Here is a 23,784-nt window from a genome sequence, read left to right as displayed (position 1 = left end):
AGTCCGCCATGTAATTTAAAAGTCCCGCCACATTATTTAATTGGGGCTGCCACATTATTTTATGTGGTTCGCAACATCACTTTGCGTGGCCTTCCACATCATTTATTGTGCCCTGCTATGTCATTTTATGTGGCCCACCTACCATTTTATGTGGTCTGCCATATAATTTAAACATCCCGGCAGGTTATTTTATGTGGCCCTCCACATCATTATGGTGGCCTGCCATACCATTTCATATGGCCCGCCACTCCATTTAAAGTGGTCTGCCATGCGATTTAAATGTCCCACCACATTATTTTATGGAGGCCCCGACATTATTTTATGTGGTTTGCTACATTATTTACGTGGCCCTCCACATCAGTGGTTGTGGCCTGCCACATCATTTTATGAGGCCCGGCACATCATTTTAAGTGGCCTTCCCCGTCAATTATTGTGGCCTGCCTTGTCATTTTATGTAGGCCGCCACTCCATTTTATGTGGGCTGCCACATTATTTTATGTGGTTCACAACATTATTTTATGTGGCCTTCCACGTCATTTATGGTGGCCTGCCTTGTCATTTTATGTAGGCCGCCACTCCATTTTATATGGGCTGCCACATTATTTTATGTGGTTCGCAACATCACTTTATGTGGCCTTCCACGACATTTATTTTGGCCTACCTTGTCATTTTATGTAGGCCGCCACTCCATTTTATGTGGGCTGCCACATTATTTTATGTGGTTCGCAACATCACTTTATGTGGCCTTCCACAACATTTATTTTGGCCTGCCTTGTCATTTTATGTAGGCCGCCACTCCATTTTATGTGGGCTGCCACATTATTTTATGTGGTTCGCAACATCACTTTATGTGGCCTTCCGCGACATTTATTTTGGCCTACCTTGTCATTTTATGTAGGCCGCCACTCCATTTTATGTGGGCTGCCACATTATTTTATGTGGTTCGCAACATTATTTATGTGGCCTTCCACATCATTTATAGTGGCCTGCCTTGTCATTTTATGTAGACCGCCACTCCATTTTATGAGAGCCGCTACAATATTTGACGTGGTTCGCTACATTATTTTTTGTTGCCTGCCAAGTCATTTTAAGTGGTCCGCCACATCATTTTATGTGGCCTGTGAAAAACTAAAGTATATGTTTATTGTTACAAGCAGCCCTCTGAAGGCAGCCATATTTGTGACATGGCTCTAAATCAAAACAAGTTTGACACCCCTGCCTTAGAGTCTGTTTATGAGCACCAAACATGACAAAACAAGTCAAGCTTCACTACACATCTTAAAATGAATACAGTATTTTGGGACACCTACTGTGAGGATTTAACTGATTTTCCACCCCTCTCTGCCTCCTACACAAGACCCTACTGCCAGACGCACTGCCAAAGCCGGCCCTGCCGCCGCACGAAGCCGTTACGCAAGCCAGTGGACTCTTAACAGGCCACACCCCACCAGCTCCTCCCACACGCTGACCACAGACTGGAGGCTGCCCACGCCGCGCGCCACTGGATCTGTGGACAAGGAGAGCGACAGCTACAGTGTCAGCCCCTCACAGGACACAGGTAGGACCAGAAAGCCTAGAAAGGTGTGCTGTGTATCGGTATCACTCCTCCCACCAGTTATTAACAATAAAAACCAACCTGCATTATACAAACAAAACAACATAAATTAAGCCACAAAGTCCAATCACATGTATGTGCACCTGCTCATACAGTATTCTAATTAATGCAATTGATTAGTCCTCCCACCAGTTATTTTTGATAGCTACCACCATGCATAATAAAAGATGCAGCAGTCCACTAAAAGAAAGCTAGCCTGAGTATATACTCAGCTACAGTTTAGTCCCGTCATGTGTTGAATGCCATTGATTACTCCTCCCGCCAGTTATTGATGATAACCCTTACCTTGCATATAAACTCAAAATAAGCAACAGAGTCAAAGCCTATGGCTGGCTCATGCATGGGCACATGGAAACACTGTGTAAACATGTCATATCATTATTGAGATTGCTCCCCCTGCCAGTTCTAGCTGATAACAACCATCCTGCGTAGCAGAAAGAAAGAAATGACAAGAAGTAATCCACAAATTAAAAGCCCATGGTCTGCTCGCTCATGCAGGGGCACATGTAAACTTAGCATAAATGTCTCGTTTTATTAATGTGATCGCTCCTTCTACCAGGTAGCAATGATAACTGCCACCTTGCATAATATAATTAAACAAATAACTCCACAAGGTAAAATCCCATGGTATGCTCCTTTGTGCACGGGCACATGCAAACGTAACATAAAAGCGCAATATCATTCATTTGATTGCTCCTCCTGCCAGTTATAAATGAAAACTGCCACCTTGCATAATGGAAAAAAACAAATAACTCCACAAGGTAAAAGCTCATGCACAGGTATATGAAAATGTGGCATAAAGATGCAATATTATTAATGTAATTGCTTTACCTGCCAGTTATAAATGATAACCACCACATTGCATCATAGGAATTGCATTCAAAAATTAAAAGTCCATGGTACACTCGCTCATGCATGGGCACAGGCAAATGTAGCATAAAAGTGCAATATTATTAATTTGATTGCTCCTCTTGCCAGTTATAAATGATAACTGTCACCTCACATAATATAAATAAACAAATAACTCCAAAGGTAATAGCCCATGGTACGCTCCCTCATGCACAGGTATATGCAAATGTGGCATTAGGATGCAATATTATTCATGTAATTGCCTTACCTGCCAGTTATAACTGATAACCACCACATTGCATCATAGAAATGATCAAATCACTCGAAGTGTTAACACATGACTCAAAGTAATCCAGAAATTAAAAGCCCATGGTACACTCGTTTGTGCACAGGCACATGCAAACGTATCATAAAAGTGCAATGTTATTCATTTGATTGCTCCTCCTGCCTGTTATAAATGATAACCACCACCTTGCATTATAAAAATAAACACAAAGACTTCAAATAAGCCACAAAGTCATAGCGCAAGGTACGCTTGCTCACACATGGGCACATGCAAACTTAGCATAAACGTGAAATATTATTCATTTGATTGCTCCTCCTGCCTGTTATAAATGATAACCACCACCTTGCATTATAAAAATAAACACAAAGACTTCAAATAGAAGTCATAGCCCAAGGTACGCTCGCTCATACATGGGCACAGGCAAATTTAACATAAAAGTCTCATTTAATTAATGTGATCGCTCCTCCTACCAGTTATTAATGATAACTGCCACCTTGCATAATAGAAATAAACAATTGACTTGGAATAATCCACAAATGAAAAGTTCAAGGTACGCTCTCTCATGTGCAGCACACGTATGCATGCTCCCGCCCTCAGATCGAGCGCGAAGCAGCATGGTGTCGACCGAGAGCGCCTCCTCCACCTACGAGGAGCTGGCCAGGGCCTACGAGCACGCCAAGATGGAGGAGCAGCTCCGCCACGCAAAGTTCACCATCACCGAGTGTTTTATCTCGGACACGTCGTCGGAGCAGATGACGGCGGGAACCAACGACTACACCGACAGCCTGACCTCCAGCACGCCGTCCGAGTCGGGCATCTGCCGCTTCACCGCTTCGCCACCCAAACCTCAGGACGTCAGCCGGGTTATGAACATGGCCGCGCCAAAGGCTCACAGACCTGGTAAGGATGTCGTTTTTTTCTCCCGCATGGTCATTTCACTGTGGCGCCCTCTGTGGGCTCTGGTCAAAAAGGGCACGCATGTAACACAGCGAACATCTAAGGCAGGGGTGTCAAACTCATTTAGCTTAGGGGCCGCATGGACTATTAATATCATGGCATTAAAACTAACAAATAAAGAAAACTTCAGATTGTTTTCTTTGTATTAATATGGCCAAAAATAAGCAAACATATTCTGAAAATATTACAATAAAAATATACAAAAAAATACCAGCAGCGGTAAAGTTTAGATCCATGAAGGAAAGAAGAAAGTGAATTAATGTTTATAACTGAATACATTTACATATGCATAAAAATGTGTTTTCTTTTGTATTATTTTTTTTAATGAATGAAGTAACGTTTATGACAACCTTTTTCCAAAACACAATATAGAATGTGAGATATAACAGCATAATGCATACTTTATCATTTGTTTATAAAACGCTTACAAAAAAGCGGGACCCCAAAAATGTACGGTGGGACCCCATTTTTATGAGTTGATGGGGTCCCTGGAACCCCATTTTGAAAATTCCTAGCGCCAACACTGATGGAGTATTGGTGCGTGCAAAACAGCTGCAGGTGGCTGTGGCCTGCGGGCCGGTTCTAATACTAATCAAATATCATCCCGGGGCCATGGATAATTCATTTGCGGGCCAGATTTGGCCCGCAGGCCTTGACTTTGACACCCCTGATCTAAGGTGTATCATCATTAGACAAATGCTCAATAACTTTTAGACAATTAGTATGGGTGCCAAATTTTGATTCATGACGGCCATGTTTTTATACCAGTCTTGTAGGGCTGTGAATCTTTGGGTACCGCATGGTAACGAGTCGATTCAAAACAATTCTCGATTCGAAATCAATACTTTTTAATATCATTGGGTGCCAGTTCTATGATTAACTACATTCCTCCAAAAAATAGATAAACAGATGTGGTAAATTTCTATATTACTGAAAAGAAAACTGGTTTTGTTGAATACAATTCTATCTGAACCTTTAGTAAAGTCAAATACAAATAAGGCAAGAAGAGAAGTATCCAACATTTCTCTTTTCTAAAGTAAATCTGTACAGCAGATATGATCATCTACATCAACAATATGATTTGCCTGAGTGGCTGGACAGGACAGATTGGAAAATAAATATCACATTTTTTTAATCGATTAAGAATCATTACTGTATATATATATATATATATATATATATATATATATATATATATATATATATATATATATATATATATATATATATATATATATATATATATATATATTTTTTTTTTATATATATATATATATATATATATATATATATATATATATATATATATATATATATATATATATATATATATATATATATACATATATATATATATATATATATATATATATATATATATATATATATACGGCCTCAGGCCAAATTATTTTAACCCAATGCGGCCCTGAGTTAAATATTTTGGGGACCCCTGGTCTAAGCCGTCTCTAAAATAGTTGCCCGTCTTCCCATGCTCTTGACCACACAATTTGCCCCGCCTTCACAGCAGGATTCGAAACAGAAACTTAACTTGACACGTGTGCCTAGCGCACACATTCTCGTCCTTCCTTCTCACTACAAGTTTATATCATGACACCATTATTAATAATAATAAATAATATACTGTATGTGTGTGAGAGTCCATAAATAACAGGCATCATGTGTATGCGAACGAAAGACAAAGCTAGTGTCAACAAAAGCGTTCCATTCTGCTTAAAGGCTTACTGAAATTATTTTTTTTTATTTAAACGGGGATAGCAGATCCATTCTATGTGTCATACTTGATCATTTCGCGATATTGCCATATTTTTGCTGAAAGGATTTAGTAGAGAACATCGACGATAAAGTTCGCAACTTTTGGTCACTGATAAAAAAAGCTTTGCCCCTACCGGAAGTAGCGTGAAGTCACAGGTTGAAAGGCTCCTCACATCTGCACATTGTTTACAGCAGCAGCGAGAGCGATTCGGACCGAGAAAGCGACGATTACCCCATTAATTTGAGCCAGGATGAAAGATTTGTGGATGAGGAACGTGAGAGTGAAGGACTAGAGTGCAGTGCAGAATGCATCTGTTTTCGCTCTGACCGTAACTTAGGTACAAGCTGGCTCATTGGATTCCACACTCTCTCCTTTTTCTATTGTGGATCACGGATTTGTATTTTAAACCACCTTGGATACTATATTCTCTTGAAAATGAGAGTCGAGAACGCGAAATGGACATTCACAGTGACTTTTATCTCCACGACAATACATCGGCGAAGCACTTTAGCTATGGAGCTACCGTGATAGCATCGGGCTTAACTGCAGATAGAAACAAAATAAATAAACCCCTGACTCGAAGGATAGACAGAAAATCAACAATACTATTAAACCATGGACATGTAACTACACGGTTAATGCTTTCCAGCCTGGCGAAGCTTAACAATGCTGTTGCTAACGACGCCATTGAAGTTAACTTAGCAACGGGACCTCACAGAGCTATGCTAAAAACATTAGCTATCCACCTACGCCAGCCAGCCCTCATCTGCTCATCAACACCCGTGCTCACCTGCGTTCCAGCGATCGACGGAGCGACGAAGGACTTCACCGGATCATCCGTGCGGTCAGCGGCTAGCGTCGGATAGCGCGTCTGCTATCCAAGTCAAAGTCCTTCTGGTTGTGTTGCTGCAGCCAGCCGCTAATACACCGATCCCACCTACAACTTTCTTCTTTGCAGTCTTCATTGTTCATTAAACAAATTGCAAAAGATTCACCAACACAGATGTCCAGAATACTGTGGAATTTTGCGATGAAAACCGAGCTTTTTGTATTGGATACAATGTTGTCCGAATACTTCCGTTTCAACGATTGACGTCACGCGCAAACGTCATCATACATAGACGTTTTCAACCGGAAGTTTAGCGGGAAATTTAAAATTACACTTTATAAGTTGGCATGTGTTGCAATGTTAAGATTTCATCATTGATATATAAACTATCAGACTGCGTGGTCGGTAGTAGTGGGTTTCAGTAAGCCTTTAAAGGTGGACAATATTCCCCTAACATTTGGTTTATACAGCATTTTGATAATTAGGGGTTTGTATGTACAGTATTTCTGCCTCGTCCCTGTGAGAACCCTGCATGTGACTGAAGCATTAAGGAGTGTGACTGTCCAGGGCTAGCTGCAGTGTGCTCAGACAACCACCAGGTAGCGTGCGTGAGCAGGCAATACCGTATCATCTCTTTCTCTCTATTTCTTATCAGGTCGGTAGTGCGTTCTTCACAAAGAGACAAAAACAACCTCACCTGGTGTAGAATGCTGGTGCCAGCAACTCATACAGTGGTTTGTACGGATGAATAAATGAATAGATGAATACATTGGGGGGGGCGTGAAAAAAAATGTGGTCCTCTTGGGGTTGCATACAGAAAATAATTGGAATTGGTACCTACTATGTGGAAAAATGCTAATTATGACAAAAAGAAATAGCGCCATCCATTTTGGTGATCTACTGCTGTGTCGGGTATGATGACATCAGCTTTATGAAAATTGCTATTATAATAATAATAGCAACGTGAGTCACAATCCCTTCGAGCCCCGCCGTGAACCCGCGTCGCCGTCTGACTTTAATGAGATTTCCCCCGCTTGGTGTGGTCGATTTTAGGCAGAAACGGTTCTAAAAATGGAGACGGGAAGAGATGTCAGAACGCAGGGCCACACACTCCAAGGCAAAGATGGAAGATGAGCGTTGGTCTGTCGTATCTGCAGCATGGTGCCCTCAGTGTCATCAGGGGCCCAATCTGTGAAGCTACTGTGGTTTGTTTCAGGACATTTTTGTAGTTCATTCAAACTTTTGTAAAGGCTCATATGAATAGATGAAGTTGAAAGTCCTATCAGTGCAATCTTTAAAATGTATCAAGCCACTGATAATCATCAACATTATGAGCCTATAAAGCAGGGGCCGGCAACCGAAATTGTTGAAAGAGCCATATTGGACCAAAAATAAAAATACAAATCTGTCTGGAGCCGCAAAAAATGTAAAGCCTTATATAAGTGTTAAAATGAAGGCAACAGATGTAAGTGTCTATATTAGCTATATTAGCCTACTATCAAAATGACTATGTGTCGCAGGCTGATGCAAAACTCCGTTGACAGAAATGCTGAAATGTAATATTTATTCTACACATTTTTACAACATTGGAAAACATTACTAAAAAGGGAGGCTTTTCAGAGGGTGAGATAACTCCTGGAAATTACTGGCTTAGAATGGCCAAAGGTAAAGATGTGTGTGTTCAAGTTGAAGGAAACGGAAACTACAAATAAAATGAGCTCAAATATACCTAAAATAAGAGGCATAATGATACATAAATAGCATGTTAGCATCAATTAGCTTGCAGTCATGCAGTGACCAAATCAATCAATCAATCAATGTTTATTTATATAGCCCTAAATCACAAGTGTCTCAAATATGTCTCATTAGCACTCCACACACGTCAATAACATCAACAAAGCTCACCTTTTGTCAGGTTCAAACACTGATGACCTCTATTAAACAGACAAGAAGCAAAGAATCATGCAGAGACAAAATTCAATTTTGCTCAATTGAGGAGACACGTTATTTGGGCTGTATTCTAGTTACAGATCCAAACTACGTTCTAAAAGTCCAGCCCGCGTGCTTCCTCTATTTATCTGGGAGGTCCCTGTTACATCACCGAAGCTGTCGCTGAGGGAAGGGGGTAATCTCGACAACTCCAGTTAGACAAAATATATGATTATACAAAAATGCAAATGTGTTGACGCTGGTGCTATCGCCCCGTCTCTGCTTTGTCTGCGTCCCGGTACCCGATGTTCGGCCTTGGCAGTCAGCAGGCCGAGTCTGGACACAACACTGATCGAGACGGCTGGCAATCTTTTGGATTGCCAGCTTTGCACAGATACAAAAATACCACTTCAGCATAATTGACAATACTTTATAGCAACAGCCCTTAAGCATAAAGTTGTGTGATAAAATATACATAATTATTCTAACACCTTTGTGGATTCACGCACAGCATAAAACGTTTGATGGACAAATAAAGACAAAGGAGTAGTGGCATAAAACATGCCTTTCTGTGGCACCGTCAAGGAAAGTTGTACATGTAAACAAACTACGGTGCGTTCAAGGACTTCTGAAATCAGGACAAAATGGCATCAGTGAAGCATGTTTAATGTAAACAGTGGGATTTCTAACAGTTAGGAAGGTTTGTGTCATGTTTGTCCTCCTGCAGAAACCATATTAAAACAAAATGTGTTTTTTTTCCTCTTCTTTTTCCATTGTCATACATTTTTGAAAAAGCTCCAGATAGCCACATTGGCGGCACTAAAGAGCCGCGTGTGGCTCAAAAGCTACGCGTTGCCGACCCCCGTACTAAAGGTTTGTGTGTAATAACATAACATGGGAGGACATGCAAATATAATAGTTTAGCACTCGCAAATGTGATTTACCAAGACTGAAACAGTTCTGTGAACGCTGCTTTACGTCTATATCTAGCACATTTTTGCTTGCAAACTGGCACAGTTACGCACAAATGGATGTGAGTAAGGAAGCGATCGTGCTGCAAAAACACATTTTGGACTATGAAACAAAAACATTAAACATTGGGGAAAAAAAAAAACTTTTGGATGCCTTAAAGGGGAACTGTACTTGTTTTGGTAGTTGTGCCTGTCACTCACAATCCTTATAAGAGACAAGAACACATACGTATTATTTTTTTTGCATCCTAGTTTGTAATAATCGTCTAGCAGACAACGGGAGTCATCCATTCTGCCTCGAAATCACTCTAAAAACATCCAACAACCGCCAACAATACACCATTTACATCTTGTGATTTAAAATTAACGAAGTATTAGCAATATTGTTATTGGAAGCGCTAACGCTGAAAAACTACTTTTAGCCACACTGTGATGAATATGTGTTCTTGTCTCACAAAAGGATTGTGAATGATTCCGAAAAAAGTGTGAGTCCCCTTTAAGGGGCTGATTAAAACAAATTCAAATGGTTAGTTTTCAGTGTCTGCTTTCTATTTTTTTTAATGGCTATAGTTTTTTTCTTCTTGCATCATGCATTTTCTTGCTTCTGGATGATTCCAGACGCCTTCCAAAATGCACCGTTTGCATGCTGAAAATAGGTTCTGTCTTCTAGAGCAGTGGTCCGTGGATCGATTGGTACCGGGCCGCACAAGAAATAAAAAAAATTAAATAAATAATTATTTTTTTATTTTTTTTATTTTATTTTTTAAATTAAATCAATTTAAAAAACACAAGATACACTTACAATTAGTGCACCAACCCAAAAAACCTCCCTCCCCCATTTACACTCATTCACACAAAAGGGTTGTTTTTTTCTATTATTAATATTTCTGGTTCCTACATTATATATCAATATAATGAATACGGTCTGCAGGGATACAGTCCGTAAGCACACATGATTGTATTTCCATATGACAAAATAAAAAATAAAAGAAGTAAAAAAAACATCCCCCCTGGACCGTGGGACAAATTTTCATGCGTTGACCGGTCCACAGCTACAAAAAGTTTGGGGACCACTGCTCTAGAGCGCTCTTCTATATTGTTGAGAAATAGTGGTTCGTATTAAATGTGTCCGCTGCATTTTTCACAATATAACAAAACAGCACAGGTTGGTCTGTTGGAGTGTATGATGTCATGAATATTGAGTGTCTCCATGGTGACACAAAACATTCTTATCTGCACCACTTTTGCACTTTTTTGTACAATTGTTTACAATTGTACAGGCAAACTAATAGTTTTTATACTTGAGCAAAATGTAGCATAGTGGATCAGGCCCTAAGTCTCCTTTGAGGACCTCCACTTTCAGGTCTAATTGGATGTCTTCCGGAGCTGAGGTGAACAATTCTTTAACCTTCCCAAGCAAGCAGCCAAGCACTTTTTATCCACCTTGATCATCTTAGGGAGCAGCCTGGCGTGAAGAGGTTTAAAAAAACTAAAAAAGAAGCGACCATTCGGGTCAAAAGGTTGCGTACTTCACAGCTGAAGCAGTTGACGTGTGAATCAGTCTTTAACGAGCACAGTTCAAGCATACTCTCCACTATTTGAGAAGCATTCGGTGTTACGCTATGTTCTGTTATGCTATGTTCTGCAATGTTATGCTGTTAAAATGATGCCTTTAGGTACAGTAACATTATGTTACTTTATGCAGAATAGTTTTTTTTCATACACTTTTAATTGCCAAAATAATACCTTTTTAAGTGCATTAAAGGGGATATTGATATATGCTGTGTCAATGCATGTAAAGTGGTTAAATTATAATAATAATGGATACGATTTATATAGCGGTTTTCTAGACACTCACTGCGTTTTGCAGAGGACTGAGAACCCATCATTCGTTCACCTCACATTCACACGTTGATGCTGGTAAGCTACATTCATAGCCACAGCTGCCCTGGGTAGACTGACGGAACCATGGCAGCAAAGTAGTGCCTAATATCGCCGAAAGCATGTTTTTGGTCATTACGTCTTTTTATGAGAGCATCTTGACAAGATGATTCCAAATATGTGAAGATCTCATCACGGCCGTTAATACGAGATATGACTTGATGGGTTTTTTTGCAAAATAATTTTGACCTTGTAGTTGGTCAACTTTGACCTATTGACCTATTGTCTACCATGTTAGGAGATGGTTTGAATGATTTAGTGGCTGATGAACTGGAAAGTGGTACATTGATGATTTCTGTGGTCTATCAGGAGGGGAGCTGGTCCACCTGCCGCCTTACCTGCGCATGGACTTCCTTTTGAATCGCGGCGTGCCCCGAGGCGGGGGGGCGAGTAGCGTCGGCGCCGGAGTGAGCGCCGGTGCTACGGGAGAAACAAGAGGCGGAGCCATGGGCCAGACCTGCCTGGAGCCACAGAGGAGCCGCACCCTGAAGAGGCCCCCGCCTATGGAGCCCACCCCCATGGAGGTGCCCTCACCCAGGGAGGTGCAGCAGTGGCAGCCCGGAACGGCGTCCACCCTCCCGCACAGGGATGCCCGGGAGCGGGGCGAGGCTCGAGGGGAGGTCCGAGCGGAGGCGGCCCCGCCCACCGGGGACCTGGCCCAAGCACAGGCTGCGAAGCTGAGCACCTCCCAGGAGTCCCTGCTGGACTCCAGAGGACACCTGAAGCAAAGCAACAACCCGTACGCCAAGTCGTACACGCTGGTATAACGCTGGCACACCGCCGGCGTGACGCGCCGCTGGACCATGGATACTTTTCCACGCTTGTACATAAAGACCTTTCTGACATGGTGATGCTTTTCTCGCTCGCTCTCACTCTGTCCGCCTTTCTTTCCGCCATTTCTTTCCTCTTCTGTGTTTTTTTTTTTTTTTTTTTCTTCTCTCACAGTTTTTATTTTCTACTCGAACTTTCTATTATTCCGAACATACGAGGATTGCCAAAATGATTTATTTAATAATTGCGAAAGAAGTTTAAAAAAAGACAAAAAAAGAAACCTATTGAATTTATATCAATTATAGTCATTATTATGATTGTTATATAAAAAAGAAAATATTTTTAAAAAATGACAAAGTGTAATGGAGGAAGTATCTGAAGGATTTCATGGTTTATTTTCATTGTTTGACTAAAAACCCTAGGAGGTTTTTAGCAGAGTGACGCCGACGCCGATCAACCGACTGCATGGCGGGGGAATCACAAGAGAGGTTCTTTTTTTTTTTTTTTTTGTCACTATGAAAAAAAATAATTATACAATGTGAATATATATAAAGAGATCACTTTTATTTGTGGATATTACGGGGGAAATGATTTGGTTAATAAAGTCCTTAGTCATGTTTGCACACTCCTGTTTTTGAGTCCTTTGGCTTGAGCCCAACACAACACAATGATGTAATGTGTTAGTCGCACATTTGCTATTATCAACAGTATTTTATTTATTTATTTTAAACTGAAAAACGTTCACACAATAATAATCTATATATTATTTCGCCCTATTTTTCATCTGATTTCTTCACCCACCTTTTTCAGCCTATTGAAACCATTTTCGATATGTTAGCTCAGTCATGACTTCATGACACACGTGCTACCATTTTTTATTTTTTCAAATTCTCACATTTCTAGGAATTGCACATTTTTTGGGACATTTTGTCCTATTCTAAATGAATGGGCAATTTTCTAACTTTCCAGTTGCTGCATTTCTCAACCGATTCAGAGTATTCCAAAGTCTAAATGCTCCCTGCATACAAATGTTAGCATGTTAGGATGCTAACACTAGCATGCTATTTTTTTTTTTACAGCTATACACCACGAAGTAATATACTTTGGTACTGTAAACATGCTGACATCAGCATGCTAGCTTTTTAGCAGACTGCAGGTATACACCTCACAGTCATAAATGTTGGTACTGCATGCTTACTTTGAGCATGCGAATGTTAGCATATCTGCATGCTAACATTAGCGTGCTAGCTTTTTTTGGTAAATTTTGCAGGTATACACACAGACATCATCGGCTGCTGTGGCGCAGGAACCTTTGGCAGCCAACTTGTGATGGGCTTCTACTGGTGTTTCAACGAGGAAAAACACGACGTCAAATCATTGTTCTGCATATTTTTGCTTAAATCGGCGGACCGTGGAAAACAGGTGACAGGGGATTACTTTTCACAAGTCAGAGTGAACATTAGTATTGGTTGGAGTTTGTAAATCAGAGTTTATTGTGTCAGGTTCAAACACTGATGGCATCTATTAAACAAGACAAGAAGCAAGGAATTAAACAGAGCCAGAATTAAATTTGGCTCAATTGAGGAGAGACGCCTGGGCTGTACTCTTGCACAGTCTCACCCCGCTCTGACGAAAGATTGTACGCCTCCTCTTTTATTTGGACGTTCCCTGATTACATGGCAACGGCTGTTTCTAAGGTACGGGGGTCGTAAACAGCCAGCGCCTTTGGTTACAGAACAGTTCAAAGAAAAGGTCGCCTCGAGGGGAGTCCGGTCCTGCTCCCTCTCCGCTTTGTAGTTCTCGGGTCAAGACAAAATCTTTCTGTGGATTACAATACACCAAAGAATCATAACACCTTCATGTTGCTTCCCATCCTACACAGTGGAGTTTTACAAGCCTTCTTCTTGGTAGGATTAAAGACAGCTTTTGTCCTCTCGCCGGGAACTCATTGAAACACAAAGTTTTGTGATAACTTAGACACAATTATTCTGACATTTTGTATTGTATTAATGCCCTCCAGCGAAATCGTTATAAACCAAGCTAAAAAAAACAGTTTAGTACTTAGAAAGTTGTGATGCATTAAATGCGCTGACAATTCATCAAGCCTGTCAGCAGATGGAGATGTTGCCCCTTTCAAGATGGCCGCCCTGCATCTCGTCAGCACCAATAGGCAGTAGCGGTCTATGCGGCATCTATGATGTCTATGGGTATACACCTCACAGATATTTTGGTACTTGATGCATCCATACTGTTAGCATGCTAATGTTAGCGTTGTTTGAAGTTATACACCTCAGAGTCTTATATCTTGGTTTTGGACGCATTTTTTGTTACCTGATGCTATCGGGTTAGTGTGCTAACTGTTAGCATTTTAGTTCCGCTTTCAGCATTCAAGCGCAATATTTAACAGAGATATCTTTTCGTACCCAGCAGTAATACACGGATTAAATGATGGATTAAAAAATGTCAAATATTAATACTAGTGTGGAAGGAGATTGTGATCAGCGCGCTGCAGGAGTAAAGGTCAACGCCTCTGTCCATGGTGCTGAAAACAGAGCGCCATCAGACGGGGGCGTGGCATGTGCTGACGGCGAGACACAGCTGGCAGATGATTAGTTTGCACAGGTGGTACGTGTTACACTAATCATCTGTTGTCTTTAACAGTGAGCGGCCGGGTGCAGGAGCAGGGCGAGGATTGGAGCGACTGAAAAGTCAACAAAAGTACATATTGGAGAACTGCAAAAAACATATTAAACCCTGTCAACTCTGTGCAACTGACTTCCAGTGGGAATCCGTGGGACTGTAAGTAGAAAAAGCTTACAACTAGATGAGGCAATTCCTGAAGGAATTGCGTGTGAATGCTCCAATGCTGACGTTGAACTGAAATCCTGGATTTTTTTTTAATAATTGTTGAAATAGAGCACACAATTCCTAAAGAGGCTGAATAGGTTTTAGTTGGAACTGTTAGAATCAGATGAAAAATGTGGGAATTGTGGAACTTTGAAAAATGTCCCATTGATTTCAATGGGAATTTCCAAAACATTTGGGAATTTTGGGAAAAGGGGGATTTTTTTTTAAATTGGTAAAAAACTTGAATGATCTGAATGAGTTGAAATGGTTGGTGTTGGAATTTTTCAAATCGGTCGAGAAATGTTGAGGTAGTAATATTTTTTATTGAGAAATGGTAATAAGGAATTCCTGGAATTTCGGGAAAACCGGGAATTTTTCCAGTTCGAAAAAAAAAAAAGTTTTTTTGTCCTGATTAAGAGGAATGTTTGGACGGTAGAACGCTTGAAGTGGGTTGAAAAATGTGGAAGGAGTAGTCGCCAGAAGGGTCAAAGAAGGGTTTGAAAAAACGAGAATTCAGAGAATTCCTGAATTTTTTTTAACTTGAAAAAATAATAGTTTACATGTCCAGGATGAGTGGAATGTGTTGAAGGTAGAATGGTTTTAATCGGTTGAAAAATGAAGAAATGGTGGAAGTTGGAAAATTGCCATTTCATTTTGAATGGGAAAAATGTCCCGGAAAACCTGGAATTCTGAGAAATTTTAATATTATAAAGCCATTTACATTCTATCAATATATACCGTATCGTCCAACAGACTACATTGCATTAGTTACATTCCCTTCTAGTAACTGTTTGTTATTGTCCTAATATTTAAACAAAAAATAATCCCTTTTGATAATATAAAAAAATATATATTTATGTAAAGTATTTTATGAATCCTTTTTTTTTATGTATCATTTATTTTTAGATATTGTTGCGTTGACCAGCATTCCTCCAATGGGGAATTCAAATTGCTAGTCTCTCCCAGATTCTTTTAATGGCAATAAGCTGATGTTTATATTCAATCAACAGGCAGTAGTTGGTATTTTGTGGTTTATTCTCCAAGCTTAGAGGACAAACGTGAGACCAATCTCAGTACACAAGCGTTCCCTAGCCCGGTCCAGATCGGTCTCCCCTCAAAACCCCCGGAAGTCCCGTGATCTTCCCTCTGTCCCTCGCCCCCACTACCTTTGTTTAGACTACTCCGAGTTATCTCTACTCTGACACATTCCAATCTAGAAGGCCGACACCTTACTATGAGACTCAAAAGAAGGAAGAATACTAGCTATTCTTTATATGACTATAGGAGTTTAGAAAGAAGTAACACTTAAATATGGATATGATTCTGATCTGCTTCCCACAAGTCCCCCTTTAAGATCTTCTAATAAGATCTTTATTACTTGTACAAAACTTATAAAGAACGCCCCACATTAAAGTCTTAAAGTTACCACTTTGCTAGACCCCCTTTAGTGACACTTAGCACAAGGGGCTGTGTGGTTCTGGATGGTCTTGAGGGAGGTTGTTCAGCAAGTCCCTCAACTGTGTCACGAGTCAGGTTGGTTAGTCTCAATGGCGGCGGGGAGTTAGAGAGGCCGCTGAAACAGGAGTTCCAAGGAGTGTTAATTTGGTGACTGGGGTCACCAGTCCAACCATAGCACAAAGCCCAACGGCTGACGTCGGGATTTTAATGTACAATCTGTGCTCCCCAAAACACCAGAATAAGTCAGCTCGTGCCCAAGGGCCTATCCTAGAGCCATCTATCAGTGTGGTGCACCAGTAACGGTTAATGTCACCCAATTTGTTGGGGGACGAAGAGGGTCCTGTAATTTGAAAACGCGTGTAATTCAGCTTTTGGGCCACAAAGGGAAGAAGTCGGGTGGCATTGTCAACAGAAGGGTACACATGTCAGTCAACTTAAAAGGGGCGGGGTAAATGTGGGAAAAGGGACGTCCAGCGGAAGAAGCAACACAGTCACCCAGGTTTTGGCATCCACCTGAGCCACAGGTTGTCTGCACCCGCTCCTAAGGTCAAAGTTACCAGGCCTTCGGGGGTGATGTCATTAGCACGCACAGATGTGAGAGCCTTTGAAACACCACCGAGGTGGGGTGGTACTTTAGGTGCTACAGAAGGTGTAGAGGTAGTTAACGCCCTCTCAAGGACATTAATTTGAATAATTCCTTTAGCGTCTGTATCAGTCAGGTCTACCCCCAAAACAACATAAAAGGGACGATGGGCACCACTTACCATAGTATGTTGTCTGCATCCGACACCAATGGTTCAGGGTTGGGTCGTAACAAATATAGAGGTTATTACCACGGTAATAGCTATTGTGTCCCCCGTACTTAATCACACTGCACAGGTCAAAAAATAAGTCTTGCTATCCCCTTTGACCCAGTCTATTTAAAGTCCGCTGTATGTTCTTAGACACTTGTCAGTCACTGTCGTCAGGAAGGATAACCTGAGACACAAAGACAGTAGAACACGCCCAAGCACCAGTCCGTCAGGGAATACTAGTCGGGTGTAACATCCTGCCTTTCGTCTATCAATATCAGAGTAATTTAGGTAACAAAAAGGGGATAAACATCAAACTTTTCACTTATTGTAACGACACATATAGTTATGCTGAAAACAAGCAAGAAAAACTAAGAAACATTTAGCATACTGGATTGGTCTCACACAAGGATATACAATATAGAAGTTGAAAAGAGTAATGTAGGTAGAAAATCTCTCTCGTCTCCTGGGCTGTGGGGCAGATGATGTGGCGAGGGGGTCAAGAGGGGCAGATGTTGTGGCGATGTCAGCAATGACATCCGCTGGTAATCTGTCAGGTTCTTCAGCAGTAGTGCAGAGGGAGAGGTGGTACCAGGTGTCCCCTTTACCAGCCAGTCGAAGGGCGTGGGACGTCCGTTCCACGACCTTGAATGGACCAGTCCACCTGGGCTCCGTCCACTTGCGTTTGATGACCTTGATCTTGACCCTCTCAGCGGGCGGAAGGGAATCTGTACAGAAGAACTGGCACACAAATTCTGCAATTTTTTGTGTAAAATACCGTTTTGGTTTTACGCTGAGTCCTCCTTCCATGGGGGGCTGCTGGTCCTGTGAATGGCTGACCTGTATGCAGCTCATAGGGTGAAAAACTCAAAGGGCGGTAAAACAGTTTTATTCACGGACCTTCGAATGATCATTAACGCTAATTGCAACATGTCAATCCAATTAAATTTTGTCTGTGCACAGATTTTAGCCAATTAGTTTTTGATGTTCTGGTCCATCCTTTCAACCTTACCTTGGGACTCAGGATGGTACCCCAAACCTGTGTTCTAGTCCGAAAGCCTTTTCGACCAAGGCTAAGTGAGTATTTTTTTTTAAAATGGTTGCCGTTGTCTGACCTAATCTTTTTGGGGAAACCATGTCGGGGTACTAGGTCATTCACAAGTCATTTAATTACTGATATTGCATCCTCCTTTGAGGTTGTTGTTGATTCCGGCCAACCACTGTGATTGTCAACACAAGTCAGTACGTACCTTTCCCTTGTACCGTATTGATCATATCAGTGAAATCAAAGACATGGTTCACCCTCACCTCCTCCATATTCTAAATTTGATCTACTAAACTACTATCGATGTGTAAAATCGTTATTTTGAAATTAAAATTAGTTATAACTTCTTACCCACGGGAAAAATGTTAAAACTATGGAATGTGTCAGAGTCGGATGATTGTCGATTTTGTTCCAAAGAGTCTGTATCCACCCTCACTCACCCCCTTCTGTTTCTGAAAAAAGGACTGTGTTAGTCATACTATCACTTTCAGAAACATCTAAGAAAAAGGTCAGCTAATAGTCAAGTAGCGGAGGACAGGTCATGTTTGAGGTCAATGATTGTCTCTTTAGCCTGTATGGTCCACTGGGGGGTGGTGTTAGGGTAGGGGACCCCTTAGCAATATCACAAATATCTGAAACTCAACTAAACCCTAACTTTTTCGTAACTTATTCAATATGGTGAAAGTAACAAAATATGCTTATATTTATATTGTCACCAATACTAGAAAAATACTACCCTTATGGCGGATGCTTTAGCAATAGTATTTTTGAAATTTTACCACAACTGGTGGCCCCAATAATTCATTAAGTCAAGCTCATGTTGTAGAAAGTCGAATGATGCGGACATGTTTGTTACTGAATACTTTCTATCAGACTTCTGCCATGGCAACTTTGTGTATGTATTGAGCAACTATAATTATTTGATATACTTATATGTGTAATGTGTCGTTTTAGCTCAGCTGTTGTGTAGCTGCTAGCTCCTCGTAGCCTACAGGTGTCTAAAGTGCAGCCTATAGTTATGTGTTTAACATAACCCTGGGCTAAACCTAAACAATTGAAAATGTGTAATTTGGGTGTCGGTGTAATTTGTGGCAGCTACGCCGTGTCTTATCATTGGACCTAAGTTCTTTGGTTTTGTAGGCGAGACAGAGAGCAAGGGAACAATGTGGGACATCAATTGTGTGCATCTTATACCATGCTAGCTGTTGCAAAGATAGGTCAACATGAGCAGCCACACCTTGAGTTCCAACATATATAAATATAAAAAGGAGTCAAAGGTCTCCTGGTATGAGTGTCTAACTGGTAATCATAACATATGGCGAGTCGGGTGGCAGAACACACGGAAGCATCTCAGCCAGCCAGGGTTTTTACTGTTAGAGCAGTTGGATGTCAGCCATTCCTGTTGTTTCAGGTTGTGGTATTTGAATGTCAGGTTACAGTCTGTAAAGGAGGTCCAGCAATCTGAACCGGAAGTGGTTTGGTGACAGGTAACCTTCTTGTGACCCCAGCGAAGCCTTCAACCTTTAAAGAGGAAGCACACAGTTTTTTTGGTACCTCTGCACTCAGAATCGAATGGGCGGCTGCCGTTGACCCTCATGTCCAGCAGGGGTCCTGTCGGTACTTCCTGCTGGGGCTCCTGATGTGGGCGTCCTCTGCCACGCCTTCGTGTTCGTTTGTCGGCACGACGGAACCTTTCCTGTTCGGAAATGTTCGGACAGTCACGACTCCAGTGACCAGGCTGGTCACAGCCGAAACAGTTTCTACCCCAGACTGGCTTTGAAGCATTTTGTTGTCCACCACCCGAGTCCAACCGTCTGGTCGCACGTCTGTTGAGGATTCTTTCCTCCACCTGTTGGAACTCAAAAGCAAGGTCACCCACTGCTGAATATACCCTAGCTGATCTTTGACCTTTTGGTTCTTTTAACTTTTTATCTTCAGCGATCTGTAATTTAAGTAGTCGTTTCCTTGTTGCTCTGTCATTAACCCTATTTTGCATGGGATGAATAAAATGTCCATGCCATATGTTGGTTTTGGCACCGTGTATATCAGGTTTAACTTTGTCCAAAGTGTTTGGCCAAAGGTTCCCTCCCTGAGGTACAGGTGGGAAAGCAAGGTAGAGGTTGGTAGAGTGGCTGTGCCAGCAATCGGAGTGTTGCTGGTTACTGGGGTTCAATTCCCACCTTCTACCTTCCTAGTCACGTCCGTTGTGTCCTTGGGCAAGACACTTCACCCTTTGCCTCTGATGGCTGCTGGTTAGCGCCTTGCATGGCAGCTCCCGCCATCAGTGTGTGAATGTGTGTGTGAATGGGTAAATGTGGAAATACTGTCAAAGCGCTTTGAGTACCTTGAAGGTAGAAAAGCGCTATACAAGTATAACCCATTTATCATTTATTTATGTATGCATCAGCAAGAGACTTATATTGAAATAGGCCCCTATAATTGTCATGTGTCAAAAATGTCTGCCGGAGAAAATGGTCAGACGTGTACAAGGGGTTAATTTTCGGAGGCAGGATTAATCTTAGAGGGGGCGTGTTAATACCTCCTTCTCTTGTCACTGGAGTAGGGGGCGGTGGCCTAGTCAAAGTCTGGGCGGGTCGTTTGAATTGTCTTGCGCTTGCGCGGCAGACAACAAAAAAAATCAGTCTCTTCTGTCATATTTGTCTCATTAATCATCGGTTCTTTTGCTGCATTTCGTTTTTCCACATAATCCCCGCTTACTTTTATCATACGCCAAACTCTTAAATTCTCAAGCACCAACCTTGCTCCTTTTACTCTATCTCTGCGCGTTCCATTTTCACCAGCGCACACACACACACACACACACACACACACACACACACACACACACACACACACACACACACACACACACGCACGTGTAAGCACATGAGCAAGCAAGCGCTTACGCACACACACGAGCATGCGCAACCTGCAGCACACACATACACGCACACACACACACACACACACACACACACAAGAAAAAGCTGCACCTACCCTTATCTCTGCGTTTCACTTTACCATAAAACTTCCAGTTACTTTTCTTAATTTACCAGACGTTTGAGTTCACGACTTTTCGAGTATTGTAAACTCCCTCTTAACCCTTTCAAGGAATGTTCTCTTTTTTTTTTTTTAAACTCTACCTGCTAATTCCATTGTCGACAACCGTGCATTCAATTGATCATTAAACAGTAATGATTCATCACATTTTCCCCAGCCGCCATCACATTCTTGTCTGTCACACTCTTTGGCCATTGTGTCTATTTTTTTTTTTTTTTTCAGGGGCCTCGAACCCCTGAAGGCCTTTAAACCCCAAACCATACGGCGGCCTTTAACCCCGTGCAATTTATCGTACAATATGCAGGCCTCTAACCTCCATATCATACGAGGGCCTTTAACCCGTTACTCTTTTAGGCGGCGACCAACTACCCAGGGTGAGCCACACCCAACTATTAGTTCACTCGTCAATGAAACTGCCCGTCACGGTAATCGAGACACAATGGCGTGAGTTGACCACTTATTTACAATTTTAATGCAATGGCAGGCTCGGCAAAAATGCAATCAATCTATCAAAATCACCAATCTGTGCCTGGGATTAAAAACCGTGTTTGACTTACAGACTTCAGGACAGACTCCTAAAGCAGATTTTATATAAAAAGGCTCTGCTCACCTTGTATTGGCCATTTGAGTCTGTCCAGAAGATTGCAAGAAGTCATCAATCAACAGCGTGCCATCCCGGACGAGCCCCCAAATTGTTGCGTTGACCAGCATTCCTCCAATGGGGAATTCAAATTGCTAGTCTCTCCCAGATTCTTTTTATGGCAATAAGCTGATGTTTATATTCAATCAACAGGCAGTAGTTGGTATTTTGTGGTTTATTCTCCAAGCTTAGAGGACAAACGTGAGACCAATCTCAGTACACAAGCGTTCCCTAGCCCGGTCCAGATCGGTCTCCCCTCAAAACCCCCGGAAGTCCCGTGATCTTCCCTCTGTCCCTCGCCCCCACTCCCTTTGTTTAGACTACTCCGAGTTATCTCTACTCTGACACATTCCAATCTAGAAGGCCGACACCTTACTATGAGACTCAAAAGAAGGAAGAATACTAGCTATTCTTTATATGACTATAGGAGTTTAGAAAGAAGTAACACTTAAATATGGGTATGATTCTGATCTGCTTCCCACAATATAATGCCGTACATAAGAATAACACACTGTATACTGTGTATATATATATATATATATATATATATATATATATATATATATATATATATATATATATATATATATATATATATATATATATATATATATATATATATATATAATTTTAATCTTAGAAGGAAAAGATTCCAGAAGAATAAACAAGGATACACAAAAATGTGCCTAATAATTTATATTTTTTTCATTGTTAATAACAATAATAACACATTGGGGTCTCCTGGGAAGATCTGGACGAAGTAGCTGTGAAGACAGAAGTCTGGGCTTCTCTGCTTAGGCTGCTGCACCCGCGACCCGGCTTCGGATAAGCGGAAGAAGATGGATGGATGGATGGATGGAATAACAATAATAATAGCACATTATTTTTGCATTTGTTTGTTCTACTTTTTGAAAGTATATTACAAACCTAAAATTAATAGATAACAAAATACACTTTTTTTTAAATTATCTTAAAACAAAAAATAAAGTTTCCAGAAAAAAAGATTGGAATTTCACATATACTTATCTATAATTAAATTCACTTTAATAATCGTAGAATCTTAGTATGCTTCACTGTGAATAAAAAGTGCAGTAAAACTTACAAAAACATGTTGGTATGGGAGGAGAAATTCCAATGTTTGCTTTGGTCAACAGAGGGCGCTGTGACGTCACATTTTATTTGTATGCACTGTCTAGTTGAGCACACTTTTCAGCAGGTGGAAAGAGAGGAAAAAAAGACAGTTTGAGTGAGACAACAAGGAGGTTCTTCAGGTTCCGGTGTGTGTCACCATCTAGAATACTATGCATTACTCATGTAATACACACACACACACACACACACACACACGCACACACACACACACACACACACACACACACACACACACACACACACACACACACACACACACACACACACACACACTTGTATTTGTTACCTTCTTGAGAGCTCCGAATAATGCCTACCTCTTTAGGACCACCCTTTCTGGATATATAAAGATTTGTATTTACAACATTAATAATATATACATACTATGCAAATATAAAAAACAACTGGTTGTGAAAAATGAGAATAGAAAAAGGTCACAATTTCACCAAAAAAAAAACTTAGAATGTTGGCAGTTTTATAATAAAAGTTGTCATTTTACTCAACACAAGTCAATATTTCACAAGAAAAACGGAACATTTGTGCAATATTATGATGAAAGTTGGAATTTTACTCAATAACAGTCGCAATTTTACAAGAAAAAGCTTACAATGTTGTCAATTTTATGAAAAGAGTCGTCATTTTACTCGACAAAAGTCTAAATTTTATAAGAAAACTTTAAAATGTTGGCAATATTAAAATAATAATTGGAATTTTACTCTGCAAAATTATAACAAGTCATAATTTAACTCAAAAAATGTCGCTATTTTACAAGAACAACCAACAAATTGGCAATATTGTGATTAAAGTCAGAAATGTATATGACAAATGTCACCATTTTGCATTAAAAAGTAGTAATTTTACATAAAAAGTCA

At 40.8% G+C, this 23,784-nt stretch overlaps 1 protein-coding gene across 1 annotated transcript in view; it reads left to right on the top strand.

The window, feature by feature from the left end:
* LOC133658382 (cell adhesion molecule DSCAM-like) overlaps positions 1–12,539 on the top strand; it is a 302,795-nt gene extending 290,256 nt beyond the window's left edge. Inside the window, 3 exon segments of the mRNA XM_062060368.1 lie at positions 1,358–1,558; positions 3,348–3,650; positions 11,461–12,539. Coding sequence (XP_061916352.1) covers positions 1,358–1,558; positions 3,348–3,650; positions 11,461–11,918 — 962 coding nt within the window. The 3' untranslated portion in view covers positions 11,919–12,539.
* The last annotated feature ends 11,245 nt before the right edge of the window (positions 12,540–23,784 follow it).

This window comes from Entelurus aequoreus, linkage group LG10 (genome assembly GCF_033978785.1).
Source record: "Entelurus aequoreus isolate RoL-2023_Sb linkage group LG10, RoL_Eaeq_v1.1, whole genome shotgun sequence".
Classification (NCBI taxonomy): Eukaryota; Metazoa; Chordata; class Actinopteri; order Syngnathiformes; family Syngnathidae; genus Entelurus; species Entelurus aequoreus.
Note: the sequence above shows the minus strand (reverse complement) of the source record. Positions and strands in the feature narration are given on the sequence as shown.